The sequence below is a fragment of the Macadamia integrifolia genome, chromosome 13 (assembly GCF_013358625.1).
Source record: "Macadamia integrifolia cultivar HAES 741 chromosome 13, SCU_Mint_v3, whole genome shotgun sequence".
In the NCBI taxonomy this organism is placed as follows: Eukaryota; Viridiplantae; Streptophyta; class Magnoliopsida; order Proteales; family Proteaceae; genus Macadamia; species Macadamia integrifolia.
In genome coordinates, this window is record NC_056569.1 from 17303919 (window position 1) to 17322186 (window position 18268).

General features: G+C 39.5%; 1 protein-coding gene across 3 annotated transcripts in view; it reads left to right on the forward strand.

The window, feature by feature from the left end:
- The window catches only part of LOC122059880 (U11/U12 small nuclear ribonucleoprotein 65 kDa protein), a 57174-nt gene that overhangs the window by 18580 nt on the left and 20326 nt on the right, over nucleotides 1–18268 (forward strand). For all 3 annotated transcript variants that reach the window (XR_006134133.1, XM_042622927.1, XM_042622928.1), the window contains one exon: nucleotides 14767–14832. Coding sequence is in view for 2 of the 3 variants with exons in the window: in XM_042622927.1 (XP_042478861.1) it covers nucleotides 14767–14832 (66 nt within the window). In the remaining variant the exon portion in view is untranslated. The remainder of the gene's footprint in view (nucleotides 1–14766; nucleotides 14833–18268) is intronic.

Sequence of the window (18268 nt, forward strand, 5' to 3'; positions counted from 1 at the left end):
TTTGATCCAGAAAAATCTGCAAAATAGTATGAAAGAAAAAGGAATCAAGACCTTCACATACCCAACTCAAATTACTCGAACATATATCTAGGGCTTCTGTCGATATGGGGCGAACATTCTCCTACCAATGACAGGAATAGAGAAAAGAGTTTGGGGTTCTAGTAGGAACCGAAGGAATTACTAGCTTGAAGTTGAAGAGAAAACAGTACCTGTAATCAACTGATGCTTTTGGGGGGAAAGTCGGTGGTGGAAGATCGATCTACCTCTCCTCTTTTGTAGACTTACCCTTTCTTGCTTTACAACTCACTTGTGGTACGATTTGCAGCTCTCTGGGACGAATCTATGCAGGTGAGAAGACATGAGCGAGGTTCACGGGTGCTCCAGTTGCCTTCACGAGGGTTAACTTGAGAGGAATCGCTGGTGAGGGAGGAGCAGCTTTGCTGAGCAGTCCGAAGGAAGACGTTCTCTTCACAACAGAGAACATGTGGCACCGTCTTGAAATGTCGAGGGAAAAATGTCAGGGTGGGGTAAAAATTGGTCCTCATTGTTGTTTCAAGAAACGACGACCACTCGTTCTGTTGTTTCTGTTTCTTGAACCAGAAATCGATATAAATTTCTATTTTTGTTTCTAAAACAAGGTCAAACGAAACAGTTTTGTCAAACGCTTTTTGTTCCATTTCTACCGTTTCTGGACACAGAAATTTCTGGGAACGTTGTCAAATGGTGCCTAAATTTAACCCAGGTCGGTTACAAAAGAGTTGCCACTGATTTTTATTTTCCCCTATAACCCTCATTTAGAATCTCCCCATTGGTTGTCTGAATGTTAACAAAGTAATTATTCATTTAACAATCTAAAAGCTGATGGCTCCACGTTTTGTCATATAGCGTCTAAAGAACGGTACATAGGAGATCGCACTTTCATTCGGAATTGATATCGTCACCCCATAGAAAATCGGGAAAGTTCAGTCGATTAAATCATGTTAAACACTTCTCCAATTTTCTCCTCGCAGGTCTCTCTCTCTCTTTCACACACACACACATATTTCAGACCCAAAATCTCTTCACCACTTTCTATCTTTCTAGATAAAATATTAGGTTGTTTGATTCAACCCGATTTCTCTATGTCTCAAGGAAAGAGATCAATGGATGCATCGTTAGGTTGATTCCCCCAAAAAATAGCGATATTGGCAGGTGGATTCCCCAAAATGATGATATTAGTAGACTCCATATATTATGGCAAACGTCTTTCCGGAGGACACAATGTCATCTCTGAAATTTTTGGGTGAATCTTTTCTCTTTTCGTGCTCAATTGAAATTTAATCTCCTCTGTTTGAAAAACTTTATTTTGGGAGTTGTTGCAGATTATCTTAGGATCAGATTGGAATTGGCTGACATCTGTCTCAAGAACCTTGAAACGCCTAGAATCGGCCGTTTTGGAATGATTGGAATTGGAAACCGTTTTGGAATGGTTGGAATTTGAATTGCCGTTTTGGAATGAAATGATTGGAATTGGGATTGTGCCCGGTTGATTTGATCAAAATTGACTAATTCGACCAAGGATTTTAAACTCAATGACCCCTGATTCAGTTTGGATCAAATAAGAATCAATCCCCAAAACCCAAGAACCAGCCCTCAAATTTGAAAAAGTAGCGATCTAATCCTAAAAGACGTAGGATTTTCAATTTTCCAAGGTCCTGAGACCTTGGTTGAGGTACATTAGTTTAGGGAAGGGTTTACAAGTTCAAGGTTTAGGGTATAGGGTTTACGGTTTTGTTTTTAGGGTTTATGCTTATCAATTCTGATATGCACCATTCATTTAAATACATTGGAGTGAGGTGTTTAAGTGCTTCAGGGAATTCCATTGTAAGGTGAGGACTCAGTTTGATGCTAAGGTCAAGATCTTGCATATTGATAATGGTAGAGAATATATGGATGGTTCCTTTCAGTCCTATTTGGTTAATCATGGGATCATCCATCAGACTAGCTTATGGTTATCCCAACAAAGAATTGGGGGTGGCAGAGCGTAAAAACATACTCTTACTCGAGGTAACTCACTCCTTGATGTTTGAGATGCAGGTGCCTGCCTCTTATTGCAATGAGGCTCTCCTTATTGCTTCCTATCTCATTAATGGATGCCTCACATGTGTTAGGGTTCACGTGCCCATAGTTGTCACGGCATCAAATCGATCCAAGGCAGTGGAGGGGTGGCTAATCGATTTGGTGATGAATCGCCCGTTTTGGTGCTGACATGGCGGTCAAATTGCCCGTGTGTCATTTTTTATTTTTTCTATTTTCTAAAATTATTTAATATGCTACTTTTTTATTTTTCCTATTTTTTAAAGTTATTTAGCATGTTACATGCCTATAATATATACCCTATAACATATAAAACAAACATTAAGTAACATCAAATCATCAAAAAAATCAACATAGCCATATCATGTCATCAAAAATCAACATAAATTATTGACTTATACAGTTATACATCAATTCATCACTCATCAAGTCATAAAAAATCAACATGTACATCACACAAAAGTAAAAATTAAAAGGCTAACCTGTGACTGAAGCTTGAAAACAATGATTGGAAGTGAGTGAGCAACCTGAACAAAGTAAAAGGTATATATGTCAATATATTATATATGAATGAGAGATATATTTGGAAACCTAAGAATAGAATCAATAGATCAACTGATAGTCAAACACAAAAACTTAATCATCATAATCATCCAACAAATCAGTAGATGGCAGATTCCTTTGTTGTCCACTAGAAGCTTTGCATTTTCACCAAAGTTATCTATGACATCCAAGTCATCATTCACATCATCCTCTTCTTCCAAATCTTCTTCCCCATCTGATTCTGATGACTCCCCAACAGCCCTCCCTCTACCACGGCGTGTGTAGCACAAATTTCCTCTAGTGGTTGATGATTGAGCTTTCCTGGGTCGATTGGGCCCCTCCATTGTTGCCCCCATTGCTCTACCAGCAACGTCCCATGTGAGATCAGCATCGGGATGGACTACATCATCCAGTTGTTCTTCAATCATCCACTCACTACTCCAATCCAGTTCATCAAGCACAAGTGGATCATAATTTCTGTTGAGGAGACGCCTTTGTTGAAACCTTTCTAGGCGGAGATTGTATTGAACATAGACTAGATCATTCAAACGTTGATGTTCCAGCCTATTCCTCTTCTTGGTATGAATCTGAATTCATAAACAATAGAGAACAGCAAACAAAGTTATTGTTCCAAAAATAAAAAGTCTAAAATATGAAATAGATGTTATACCCAGCTACTTACAAACTCAGATGTGCTCCAGTTGCGCTCGCAACCAGAAGAGGAGCAACAAAGCCCTAGAATACGTCTTGCAATCTTTGAAAGCTCAAAAGCATGACCTCCAAATGAACCCCACCAAGTAACTATAAAAAATAAATATATATAAAAATAGCTAGATTGATATTTAATATATCACACAAACAAAACAACTAAACAATGTACTCTACTTACTAGGACTCATGGTTGCCTGTGATCTAATTGCCATATCTGAGGCAAAACCACCTCGAGAATATCTATACAAAGTGGCTTGAGTATTTATCTTGTCTTGTAAAGCTGGTTCATGTATCATTCTTTCAATGACTTCATTAAATGCAAGCTGTAGGGAAGATATAATTTGGTAGCCACCATCATCACCTTCCTTATAAGAAAAAAATTTGCCAGGATTAAGAAATAGTGCTGCTCCATGCAAAGTACGCCCCATCTGAATCTCCCAACGCTGATTAACAATATCTAACACTTTCTTGTATTGCCTCCCTTTATCTCCAGAATTTTCTTTTATTTTCTTTTTTGCCTCATCCATGGAAAATTGAACCTCAGGCATAGAAGGCCTCTCATCACCATCCACAATCATCAAGACAGTAAGAAGTGGCTTTAAAGCTCTAAGACAATTTTCCTCACCATTCCAAAATGCTACCGCAAACTCCGTCTCAACCACTTTCTTCTCAGCTTCGGTCTTTGCCAAATTAGAACTAGTCCATTCTTCATAAATAAACAAATGTCTCAAGTCATCTTTATGTTTTAACAAGCTTTGAAGCGTCAGAAATGCAGTTGCAAATAGCTGCTGTCCTCACAAGATCCCTCCCATTTGTTCTAGCCCTCATTGCATCAAGAATGCGTGTGTGCCTGTAGATGAAGTTGATTATTTTTTTTGCCTTACTTATCACAGTCCTATTAGAATTCAAGAATCCTATTTCCTCCAACATCAGGTCAATGCAATGCGCTGCACAAGGAGTCCAATACAGCTTTGTCCTCTTCTGCATCAGCATTGTACTGGCTAATTTATAAGCCGATGCATTATCTGACACAACTTGCACAACATAGTCCTCACCAATTTCTTGAACTTTGTTGTCAATCAATTGAAACAACTTCTCTGCAGTTTGAGATATACTAGATGCATCAACAGATTCCATAAAATAAGTCCCCTTTGGACAGTTAACGAGGAAATTAATTAAATGCCTTCCTCTTTTATTCGTCCACCCATCAATCTTTAGAGTGCACCCATACTGCTTCCAATACTCTTCATATTTATTCTTCATCTCTGCAATTCTATCCTTTGCTGCCTTTAACGATGGCACTCTCACTTCATGATAACTTGGGGGCTTATATCCTGACCTGTACTGTGTAATAGATTCTACCATCACCTCAAACCTCCTTGACTTAAGAGCATTGAATGGAATACCACACTGATAAACCCAGTCAACAATGTGATTATCAACTCTCTTTTTTTCTTCCGCTGATCTAAACCGGTTCTCTATAGTAGTCTGGGTACTACCTTTAATATGCCTCTCAGCAACCACTTGCTCAGGAGTCCGTCTAACATGAGCATCCATGGGGCCCCTTAATTGTGGCTGAATGACTACTTTCTTTTTCTTAGCAGATGTCCCAGAGCTAGGAATAAGTCTAGAGGTTGTAGAAGAAGGAGTCCTACTAGACTGTCTTTGACCTTCAACTTCTATATCAACATCCACATCAGCACCAACACCTAGCACCAGCACCAGCACCAGCACAGCATCAACATCAACATCAACATCATCATCATCCAAAATGTCTTGCATCCTTTTCTTCTTATTGCGCATAAGAGCTGCATTCATCTCTGTAGCAATCGCTACAGTTGTCTTGGTACACTTAGCAACATCTCCATATCCACCCACCAAATGTTGCTTTAACCTTTTAATTCCACACTTGAGGTTTTTTCCACAAAGAGTGCATTTAACAAGGTTCTTGTCTGAAAGGTCAGGCCAACACCCATACTTCCACCCAAGGTCATTTGATTTGGCCTTCCTGGTTGGGTCTTTGGATGGATCATATGCAGCCGTGCTTATATTATCACCCCCACTACTACCAGGTCCACCACCAGTACCATCCATTATGAACTCCTATAGTCCTATTATCCTACAAGTTACAAAACAGAGTAACAAAGTATGTTAAGTGTTAACCAATAACATTAACATGATAACATAAAAAAAAAACAATCAAACACTCACAAATCCAACTTAATCATTTCACTTAACACAACCAAGACCATTGTTAAGTTCTTATTTTTTTTTTTTCCAGCAATCTAAAATATATGATTTCCCACCTTCAGATCAAGCTCTAGATAGTAGATAATTAGATATACAACTAAAGAGGAAAACATATTATAAACATCGAAAAGGCTAAAAGTATAACAACATAGAAGAGAAAAATGACATGAATCCATCTAAACCCATATGATAATTCCTGCATTTCTTTTAACCTACCAAAAAACAAATAATAGAAGGTACTGAAACTAAAAAAATAAAAGAAAAACTCAAAGAACCAGAGGGCAGAGGTTGCAGAGAATAACCAACCGGAGCAGATAATAGAAGGCAAGCGGCATAAAAGAAAAGAACAAAGATCGAAGTTACTCGCAGGTGGGGCCCTTACCTGGTTGTCGCTCTTGCTGCCCGAGGAGATGTCGCAGGCGATATCGTATTGTGATTGTTGTCGTTCTTGCTACCGGAGAAGGAGAAGAGAAGACGTCGCTGTTGGTTGCTGCCGGAGAAGGAGAAGAAGAAGATCTTGCAGGCGGTGGCTGCCGGAGAACCAGTCCGGCTGTTGGTTGCTGCCGGAGAAGGAGAAGAAGAAGATCTTCTCCGCTGTTGGCTGCTGCCGGAGAAGGAGAAGAAGAAGAGTTGCAGGCGGTGGCTGCTGGAGAAGGAGAAGAGAAGAAGTTGCAGCGGTGGCTGCCAGAGAAGGAGAAGAGAAGAAGTTGCAGCGGTGGCTGTCGGAGAAGGAGAAAAGAAGACGTCGAGGGTTTTCGTCTCTTCGAGTTCGAGCTTCGATCGAGGGTTTTGGTCTCTTCGGCAGTGTTTCAATTTTACGCTGCCATATTATAATAAACAAAATGTTAGCAAAAAAAAAAAACCAATTAAAATATAATAAACAAAATATTGTTCGTAAAAAAAAAAGACCGCCTAGGTACTAAATCGTGATATGGCGTCCCTGGCGTCGCTAGCTGTCCATGGCGATCGCCAATTGTGAGAACCACAAATCGTTGGACTGCCATGCCCACTTTTTACCATCGAGACGCCAAGGCGCAGCCTAGGCGACGCCTTGACAACTATGCATGTGTCCTATTAAGATGTTATCTGGTTCACGTACCTTTGTTGCTCCGCCTAAGGTATTTGGATCTGTTTGTTTTGTTCAAAATCGCTCAAAATCATCAAGTTCTTGTCAAGCTTGACTCTAGGGATCTCCAAAGCATCTTATTGGCTACTCTCCTACTTAAAAGGGTTACATGTTTTATCATTCTTCGTCTCGGCGCCTCTTTGTGTCCATGAATGTGATCTTTCGTGAAACAGAGGCCTACTAGTTGCCTGATGTAGATACAGTTGCACTTACCTGGTTGGACCAGTAGGATCGGCTGTGGAAGCCAAGGGCCAAGAAGAACCGGTCCAGCCCACTGTTAGCAAAAATGTGTTTAAAATGTTTTCGTTTTTTACTGTTTAAAACACGTTTTTCCGTATGCTTCTCAATGATACTTAAAAAAACAGCAAACGGCAAGCATTTCCATTCTAAACATGTTTAAAATGCGTTTAAACACGTTTCCATTTTTTGGCCTTTTTTAAGACTTAACTTATTGAACATAATGTCTACTTAATTGACCATATCTTTCTCTCTCGAACTTTGATCTACTTGATTCTTTCGCCGACTTGAAGCTAACTCAATGACTTATATTTCTGATGACATCACCTTTAACTCAATATCAATGTATGTATCCCGAAATTGAGATACGAATTGATGTATTTGCTGAAAAATGTTTCTAAGGTGATGATTCCTAACTCAAACTAAACATACATTTCTCTAAGAGTGTGTTGACTATGTTGACAACAATGAACAAGATCATAGCCAAGCGACATTGCTCAATAAAATTTGGACATGTGTGGTGTATGAATTTAAAATTGGTAGTGGCTGATATTTAATTATGTCATAAAACTTATAATGAGACGAGATATATATGCATTAGTGTTGGATACTGTAGTTATTTTGAACATTAGATGCAAGTATTCATGTAATAATTCCTTAATTTATACGAGTATAGTACTGTTTTTTTTAAATCTACACGTCTAAAACCCGTACCATCCATTATCCGTTTTTTGCTGTCCTCTGTTTTTTTTACCGTTTATTTGATCGTATCGTTCAAAAAATTTTATTGTTTAAAACCCGTACTATCCGTTTCAATTTTTTTTTCTGTTCCCTTTTTGCTAACAGGGGTCCAGCCCAGGTTTTTGGTCCAACAAGAGTTGGTAGTAGTTAGTTTTATATTGTGTATTTTATTTCTCATGTTTGTCTTTGGGTAGGATACGTAAGATTTTCTCATGTTTGTCTTTAGGTAGGATAAGTAGGAGTTCATTTCAGTGTTAAATTCTAAGTAGGAGCAGTCTTATTATTTCCCTTTAAATACTTGCATAAACTCAATGTTTGATTTTTAAAGTGAATTCAATTTTAGAATTAGTCAATTTGTGCGTGGTTTGTGATCCCCTTTCCTCTCGTGCGATTTTTCCTCTTCTCCTTAAGGCTACCCCATCAATTGGTATCAGAGCCGAAGATCCCCATTCCCCTTCTTCCTTCCATCTTGCTCTTCTCCATTCCCATTCTCTATTCTGTTCCTACAGAGACTAAATAAATAAATAAAATAAAAGAGAGCAAGAGCAGCAGTAGAGGAAGAGAAGAAGAAAGAGTCGACAAAGAAGCAGCCAGAAACCCATCGACCTCTTCTCAGTCGAGCCCTCTGTAGGGTTCCAGTAGTGAAAAAAAAAAAAAAAGAATCAGAGAAACCCACCGTAGCCTCCAATCTCTTCCCCCTCATCTCTTTATCTCCGCCTCCTTCCCTTCACCACTGCAATCGACCCCATTGCCTCCTCTTTCTCTTTCCATTAGCAAAAAAAAAAAAGAAGAGAAACCTTGCCTCCTCTTTTTTGTCCTACAGCAAAGAAAAAAAAGAGAAAAAGAGAAGTCGACGAAGAAGGAAAGTCGAGAAGAGAGAGAGATAGAAGACAGAATAAGAAGAAGATAGGAAGAAGAAGAACAGAAGAGAAACAAATCAGAAAAGAAGAAGATTCAGACAAGAAGAAGAAGCAGGAAGTCAAAGAGAGAAAGGAAACAGAGAAAACAAGGAAAATTACTTACCTGGTTCGAAGTCGACCTTCATCGACCATCGCTGATCGTTGAAGCTCTCGCCTTCCTCTCTATCGATTTCCTCTAGTTCCCTCTCCAACAAGGAGGATGACTCCTTTATCAGTAAACCTAAACCGACGATTTCCTATTAATTCTTCATTCTTTCTTTAAATTTTTGTGAACTTCCAGTAATACCCCTCCCTTTCTCTATTATCTCTTTTTGTCTTACTTTTTCACTTCTAAGTATACCCCTCCACCCACATGTGACATCCTTTGGTAACTAAATTGAATTTCAGTATTTATAGTTCTGCCATTGCCTTGAAACGTCCTTTATTTACTACTTTACCTTCATATTCAAGTGTAATCTTGCCCATCTCCACCATGGTAGCCAATAGTGAAATTGTTCAACAGCTGAACTCTTATAAAGGAGAAACTGATGCAAAAATTGAAGTTATTATGATAATGATGGAATCCATGCAAGCTTCTATTGATCGTTTGGTGGCAATTGATAGAGGAAAAAGTCCCATTCAATCTGGGGATTCCTCCGACACCACTCCACAGGATCCACCACTGCCACCACATCATACACCACCATCACCGCCTCCACCACCAAATGGAACTAGTCGATATAATGATAGAGCGGAAAGAGCAGCAAGATTTGATGTCCTTGATTTTTATGGAGACAACAATCCAGAACTGTACCTTGACCGGATTCATAGCTTAAAGACATTCTTCAGAAGGTATGGGTTGACTGAGGCCCGAAAGATCCTATTTGCAGAGGCCAAACTGAAAGGCACGGCTCGAACTGGTGGATCAAGCAACAGTAACAGAACCGAACCCGAGTCATTGGTTTGGTCACTACTTGGGCTGAAATGCATGAAGTCATGAACCAAAGATTCTTGCCTTCTGATTATAAGCAACGCATGCATCTCAGGTTTGCATAGTTTAAACAGGAGAATTTGACCTTTGAAGAGTATGTTGTTAGATTTTATTATTTGGCCACTCATTCTGATTTTGAGTGGGATGAAGAAGTATTGGTAGCACAATTCCGCAATGGTTTGCACCCTCAACTTAGTTCTGCCCTTGCATCTAGCTGACTGCCTTCAATGGAAGGTGTCGTACAGGTAGCATATCAGGTTGAGGAAAGTCTGAAACGCCCATACAATCGGAGGCCATTTACAGATGCTTTTCCTAGAGTTCCTAGTTCCATTCAGCCACAGTCATCTCCACAGGAAAAGTCAATCAGTAGACCACAGACTAGTACTTCATCTATGGCATCTTCACGACCCAGCCAACCGTATTCTCCACCTCGTCGTGATTCAGACATGTCATTTTCACGACCTAATCAGCCATACTCCTCACCTCAGTATGGTTATGACAGGAACTCAATATTTCCAAAGGAGGCTATTCAATGTTTCTCATGCAAGGGGTATGGACATAGAGCTAATCAATGTCCTAACCGGTTGTTGGCCTACATCGACAAGGACAATTTTATACCCTATGCACCAGAAGAGCAACCAAAAATAGGAACAGTAAATCTGGAGGCTGAATGTGATAATGAGCCGAATGAGATCAATGATGGTGACAGTGATGGTGAGCCTCAATCGTTCTATGTGATTCGTCCTCTTTTGACTACACAGAAGATTCCTGAGGAGGACGATTGGTGCCGTAACAATTTCTTTCAAACTAGGGTGCGATGCAACGACAGTTTGTGTAATATGGTGATTGACTCGGCAGTTGTACCAATGTTGTTGTTGAAGATGTGGTTCGCAAGTTGGGTCTGAAAACTAAGCCTCATCCGAAGCCCTACAAGATTGGGTGGGTGAACAATAATTTGAAAATTCATGAAAGGTGTTTGCTCACGCATTCCATTGGTGGACTAATTTATCAGGTTCAGTGTGATGTTCTCCCTCTGAAAATCTATCACATTCTTCGGGGGCGCCCATGGTTGTTTGACAAGAAAGTCAAGCACTGTGGATATGAGAATGCATACACTTTTCACCATGGTCGCCTCGAGATGAAATTTCTTCCAGCAAGGATCTTCCCCCTCTCAAGCTCAAGAGGACAGTTGGTATTTTTCTTATAAAGTGCATCGAATCTGACGGCATTCTTGGGCCTCATCCATCCAAACTCGATGGAGTCGAGTTCTTTTCAGAAGGGGAGAGTTGATGTAGATATAGTTGCACTTACCTGGTTGGACCAGCAGGACCAGCTGTGGAAGCCAAGGGCCAAGAAGAATCGGTCCAACCCAGGTTTTTGGTCCAACAAGGGCTGGTAGTAGTTAGTTTTATATTGTGCCTTCTATTTCTCATATTTGTCTTTGGGTAGGATATGTAGGATTTTCTCATGTTTGTCTTTGGGTAGGATAAGTAGGAGTTTATTTCAGTGTTGAGTCTAAGTAGGAGTAGTCTTATTATTTCCCTTTAAATACTTGCATAAACTCAATGCTTGATTTTTAGAGTGAATTTAATTTTAGAATTAGTGAATTTGTGCATGGTTTGTGATCCCCTTTCCTCTCTTGTTCGATTTTCGCTCTTCTCCCTAAGGCTACCCCATCATTGTCTCTTCAGGGGAAGTCTTCTAGAAGTGAAGAGGTGTTACATGTTCCCTCATTTGATGTTCCTTTACTTCTCGCTATGGAAGAGGGGGACAAGACTCAGGAGGATAATGGTCAAGAGGTTCCCATTCAGGGGGAGCCATATGTTCGTAAGAAAACACATGAAGGTCTAGTGATGCAGGTGTTCTCTTGTAAGAAAAGATGGATTGACACTTCTTCTCACACTACCATTGCTACTCAACTGTCCTCTGATCCTGAGTCTACTCTTTCAGGTATCTCTTTTTCCCTCATTTTTGATCAGTCCCTTGATGTTCCTATTTCTCATAGAACAGGTAATAAGACTTATACTCAACGCCCCATATCCAATGTTGTGCCATATAATGCCCTATCTCCGTCATTGCTTTTATGTGTTTCCTTGTCTTCTGTTTCCATTCCTCAGACCTGACAGGAGGCAAGTGTAGAGCCTAGATGGAAGGAGGTGATAAATGAGGAGATGAGGGCTCTCTACAAAAATGGCACATGGAACTTAGTTGCTATTCCACTAACAAGCGACCAGTTGGCTGCAAATGGGTGTTAACAGTTAAACACAATGCCGATGGAATTATGGACTGGTACAAAGCAAAATTGTTTGTCAATGGCTTTACTCATACATATGAGATCGATTACTAGGATACCTTTGCTCCTGTTGCCAAAATTAACACAATTAGAGTTATCATCTCTTGTGCAGTGAACTGGGGTTGGGAGCTGCAACAACTGGATATAAAGAATGCATTCTTCATGGGGAGTTGACAGAGGAACTGTATATGGATATTCCACCAGGCCATTCTAGTTCAGAGACTCAAGACACGGTTTACAGACTGAAGAGGGCTCTTTTTTGGATTGAAGCAATCTCCTAGGGCGTGGTTTGGTTGGATCCACAAGGCTATGATAGCAATAGGCTTCACTCAGAGTAATGTCGATCACACCGTGTTCATAAAAAGGGTGGGTGATTAGCTTACTGTGCTAATAGTATATGCGGATGACATTGTTGTTACTGGCAATGATGCAACTGAGATCTCTAAGCTCAAAGCCTATCTTGGTAAGGAGTTTGAGATTAAAGACTATGGGCAGCTAAAATACTTTCTTGGCATTGAGGTGGCACAATCTACCAAAGGTATTTTCTCTCCTAGATGAAATATACCATGGGACCTCCTCTCTAAGACAGTTATGTTAGAGTGTAAGCCCTTAGATACACCTATTAAAGCTAACTCTCATCTCAGAAGCAGCAAGGACTGCAAGGTGAACCGGTTGATAAGGGTTGATATCAGAGGCTAGTTGGAAGACTCATCTACTTATCTCACACTTACCAGACATAGCTTATGCAGTCAGCTTGGTGAGTCAGTACATACATGATCCATATTCCTCTCATATGGAATTTGTGTAATGTATCCTTCAATACTTGAAGACTGCCCCAGGAAATAGCATTTTATTATCACTTTCATATCACATGAGGGTCGAGGCATTCACAGATGTTGATTGGGCAGGGTCTCCAAATGATCGTTGTTCCGTTACTGGCTATTGTACGTTTGTTGGTGGCAACTTGGTTACGTGGCGCAATAAAAAGCAGTCAGTTGTGGCTCGCTCTAGTGCAGAATTTGTGTTCTGGGCAATGACGCATGGTATACGTGAGCTACTTTGGTTATAGGGTCTTCTTCAGGATCTGTGTATGTCAATTCAGCAGCCAAAGTTGTTGTACTGTGACAATAAGTCAGCCATTAGCATTGCACATAATCCGGTTCAACATGACCTTACTAAACATGTGGAGATTGATAGGCACTTCATCAAGGAGAAGTTAGAGCAAGGCCTCATATGTGTTACTTTTGTAAAAAGTGAAGATCAGTTAGCAAATTTTCTTATAAAGGGACTTAATAGTAAATCTTTTTATTCTGTTTTGTGCAAGTGGGGCATGTGTGATCTCCATGCACCAATTTGAGGGAGAGTGTTGAATAATGAGTTACTGTAATAATGGGTTTTAGGGCTATTTTAAGGCTATTATCTAAACAGGCCCTTAAGCCCACATAGGGATTTTATTTCATTATAAACAAAGAGGCTTGTGCTCATTATTGGCACAAGTCACATTCTCCTTGATTCTTCACTAACTTACATTTTCAAGAACATACACAACCATAAGTGAACTGACTTATTGATTGAAATAATCTTCTAAGATTTTAGATAGTTGGTATAACTAAGTAGATATTGCTTCTCAAATTCTGCACACATGCATTAATTACTTTTGACCTTTTTTTTTACTAAGGCTTAGATAGGATTAATGAGGACGGTTTGGGTGAATCAAAGAACACCCAAAACTCAAAGCTATACTTGTTACTTGTCCTAAGATACGCATATCTTTTCTCACCACTTCCCCTAAAGTCATTTTAGGCCTACCCTTGGCTCTTTTAGCTCATTGGAACTAAATAAAATTACCCGTCCATATTGGTCACCAGGCCTCCATTGGACATCTCCATGCCACATTGAATTACTTTCACTATACTGATTTTATTTATATGTTATTTCTTCCTGTTGGGCTTATACCAAAAAAAAATTCGAGGTCCAATGGAATGTTTTGACCATACAACAGTTCAAAGCCACCTCTCCATTCCTTCTACTGCGCTTTAATACCATGTGTAATAACATCCTTTATATCTCCTTAATTTATATTGGGCCTTGGTAGCTAAAATTATCACTTTGGATTATCTCCTTACCATCAACTCTCACCACCTCATTGGGTACTACTTTAAATGAAGTTGTACTCCATTATTCTTTAGTTAATATATATATATATATACGATATTATAGTAGATAGAATTTGATTTTATATGGCTTCTATCTTAACTGGGAGTCCGAATTTGGTGATTATTTTCTGGGGTCTTAAGGTATGTAAACTCTACGTGAGCACTGTCATGTCAATTATAGAGTTCATAATGAGACCATAAATTATGAATTGAATTGGGTGTATCTTCTTCGTTTATGTGAAAGGAGCGCTTGATATCCTTTTGGCCGATTATAGTCAGATGGTTTCCATCCATTGAGTGGTGATCCTAGTCTATTTTAACTGGTTTCCATCCATAGATGATGTGGTTCCTATTAGATCTAGGCTCATCAAGTTGGTTCGTTGTTTGACTTGCTGTATTCACTTACTTTCTAAGGGCAGGGCAGAAATGAGGCTCAGCTTGCTGTTGTTTGAAATATGTTCCTGGACGTGGACTGTAACTATTTACTTGATAATTCTGGTTTTTGCTCAATGGAATATCATAAATTTCCCACTTGTAGATAATTTTTTTTTCTTGAAACACTACAATACAAGTAGGTTTCTAAGAGCGCATATTCGCAAGTTTAAAGGGAAGAAAATGCTACTGCCTTTGATGGATCATTTCTTTCAATGATCTTGATTTATCTAATTATATATATATATATAATTCATTTTAGTTGTCTAATCTTTGAACCCTTAAATATAAGTGGAATTTCACATTTTCAGGAGGGAAGGATGAGGGGTCAAGCTTTTGTGACGTTTCCAACAGTTGATCTTGCTCATCATGCTTTGGTATGTATCTTATAGAATGGATTTGATATGACAACATTTTGACTGCAACGTCTTGTTCCCTCGTTTTTTGTTATGTATATCTGGGTAAATTACACATGAGGTTCCTAGCATTAAGGCCTTAAGGGTAACTACACCAAGGGTTACATGATGTTTGAAACTTGATGTTGGGGTGCCTCAACCCGGATAACTATCAACTAAGTGTAACAAAAATTTGTTTTTACCAAAATACCCCCATATATGTTCATGAACCAACAAACCCAACATTTTTCATATTTTGGAAGATAACAATTGGAAGGACTCGGTACAACCGACCTTTTTTGACATTTCTAAATCATTGATTTGGATCATGGCCATTCAGTTAGCATTTGAAATTATGTAAACCTTCAAGGTTTACTAGACTAACAGTTATGATCATTGAAATCATTTATTTGAACCTTCATCATATGACTGAAACATTAATTGCATGATTGGAAGCTTTTGATGGTTGGATCTATACACCATCAAGTTTTTATTTTTTATTTTTTTAATGAAAAAGTTTCATTACCAAGAAAAGAGAATATACAAGGATTCCAATAGGGAAAAAAAGGAGGGGGGGTGACAAACAAAAATCACAAGGGGGCTTCAAAAATTCAACAATCAAGAGGGAGGAGGGGGAGGGGGAGGGGGAGGGGGAGGGGGAGGGAGCACAATAGAAGAGTGGGGAGACCCTAAGAGACAACAATGAGCATGTTCCTTGGGGAGCCCCTTTTTATGTAAGTAGAATACCAGCACTCCATTGATGAGAGATGGAGTGTTTAAGCCATAGAAAGGCGGCTGCTCACCAAAGGGTTTTAAAACAAATTATAGATCAACAGAGAAGAGGTGAGGAAATCCAGATCTGATTACAATCACTCTGATACCATGTTACAAGTCTAGAATCTTGCAACCAGATTAGAGAAGAGGAAGGAGAGGAGAGAAGAGAGGAAGAAATTTGAGAGGAGAGCCGAGAAGAGTAGAGTTTCTTGTTCTTTCTTCTTGTTTTGAGCTCCAAGGCCCTTACACCTTATATTGAGGATATGGATATAATGGGGGGGCCAGTGGGCCCCAAGAGAACCAGCCCGATTGGATGTGGGCCCAATTAAATACTTAGGAACCAAAGACTAGGAACAATGGTAATTTGGTAATTAAAAGGACAAAGGTTATGAGAGGGTTTAGATTTATTGATCAGGGGTAAACTAGGAAGGGGAAAGACTCAATGGCAGGTTGTAATAAAAGGAGAAAGAGAGGGTCATTAATATGGGAGGTAAAACAAAAGAAGGGCTTTAGAAGACGAGACTAACGTATGAAAGGAAAGAGGGTAATCTTGTGATGCCAAATACTTTGTGGCAGGGTGTAAATAAAGGGGTAAAGGATGGTTATTAATCTGCAGTGGAAAAAGAGACTATCACAAAAGACAAAACACAAAAGGACAAAGCAACAAAGACAAAAATACTTTTAGTCTGAGAGAAACAAGACAAAAGGGAATTAAAGAGATAGGCAATAGGGGAAATCAACAATAAAATAATTATGACGAGTGAAGGCTTTAAAACTCAAAAGAACCGTGTGGAGAGAGGAGTCTTCTTCCTTGCTTCACAGACCCATGGTGGAAAAACCAGCCAGACTTAGGTGCAGAGGTCTCCTTTAATGTTTGTCTATTGAGCCTAAAATTCCAGGCGAAGGATCTCAAGGAGAAGATCTACCAAACCCACCAGGGAGCTGCTCAGATCAGCAGGTTGGAATTATGTGGGAAGCTCCTGAAACTGAAGCTGGCTATAGATGTTGCTGGAACCTAGTTGCAGGTTTTGCTCCTCACTACAAGAAGGGTCTTTGGAGCTGAAGTACTAGGGTTCGGGTCGCCTAGGATAGAGGTTCTCAGACCCTAAATCTGAGGCTTATATGAGGGCTATTAATGGAGATCGACTTCAATGATCAGGGCTACTGCTACTGCCCAGAAACAGGGAAAGGAAACAGAACCGTGAAGAAGGAAAGGAAAGGAGGAAGAAAGAGAAGAAGGGGGCAGGGGGGAGTTATCCCACAGCAGAAGGGGGAAGGGGATTCTTGCAGAGGAGGAGGGGAGAAAGAGAAGAAGGGGACAGGGGGGGGGGGAGAGGCAGCCACGCATGCACTACTCAAATCATTCTTCATTAATCAACTGTTCTTCCCATGAATTACATGTCCAATATATAATAAAATAAAATTAAAAACCTTTTAATTAAAAATCAAAAACTAAGATAGAAATAAAATCTCCTACAGCTAAGCTAACAAAATAAAGAAAACTAAGGACTCAAATAGGGAACAAATATTCTCAAATCAAATAAAATCCTAAATATTCTATTAAACTTGGAATCCAAATTAGTGACTTGGGACCCAAATTGGATCTGGGTCTCGGTCCGAGTTCTGGAGCAGGCTTGGGTCGATCCATCAGAGTGTTGCTGCATCAGGATAAGAATAAAGTCTTCCTCCCACCTTATCACTTCTTCAGTTCTCCTAGAAACCTGTAATTGGCTTTAAGAGTTCTTACATTTTCCCACCAAATAGAAAAGCTACAATCATGAGGCTTAACAACCATAAGAAAAAGATAACCGAGTGTAGAGACCATGGTCGAAATGTCTCAATGGGACACGCATGGTCATGCGTGCCAAAATATTGTCGGGCCATGTCGTGCTCTCTAATGTTGCAAAAGCACACATCAAAACCAAAAAGGGAGACGCCACCTAGGACCCAAAAATTGAATTTTCTTTTGAGGGACAGAAAAGACTGTGACTCGTTGCCGGATAAGGGCATGCTCTTTGTCCAAGACTCCGGACAAGTGTCAAATTATGAGGTAGAAAGGTATTAGGCACTCGCCTTGCCTTACTCGAAGGTCGGTCTCCTTCTATCTAGACCTATGTAAACCTTGCTTACCAAATCAATACTAAGTCCATAAGTGGAAGCCTAGTCTAGGTCGGGTCCAAATGTTTCACCTAACCAAGTTTCTAGACTCTGAACGAGTGTGTATTTATGTACATATAAACATAGGTTTGCAATATGATAAAAAGGAAATATAGTTGAAAGACATATAGAAATGCATACATAAATGAAGAATCCTTTTAAAGGAGAGGTATAGAATAAAAAAAAAAGAAAGATAAGGCAACAAAGGACCATGATATTAGAATTGGGCTAGATGACGAGCTAGCCCTCCTATCATTTTAGGGATAAGATGGATCTAATGGTCCTATGCTACGAGCCAGTGTTGTGGGCCGGCCATGCCCATCCTACTATCGCACCCTAGACTACACCTTAGGGGTCGGAGTATCTCTTTGCTTGCCCGAGGTTTGAGCCAAATAAATAAAAAATAATGAAAATAAATAAAATAAAAGAACGGAAAAGGGTTAGAAAAATTAAAATAAAGTGTTGAACTATTATTTTTTATGTAAAT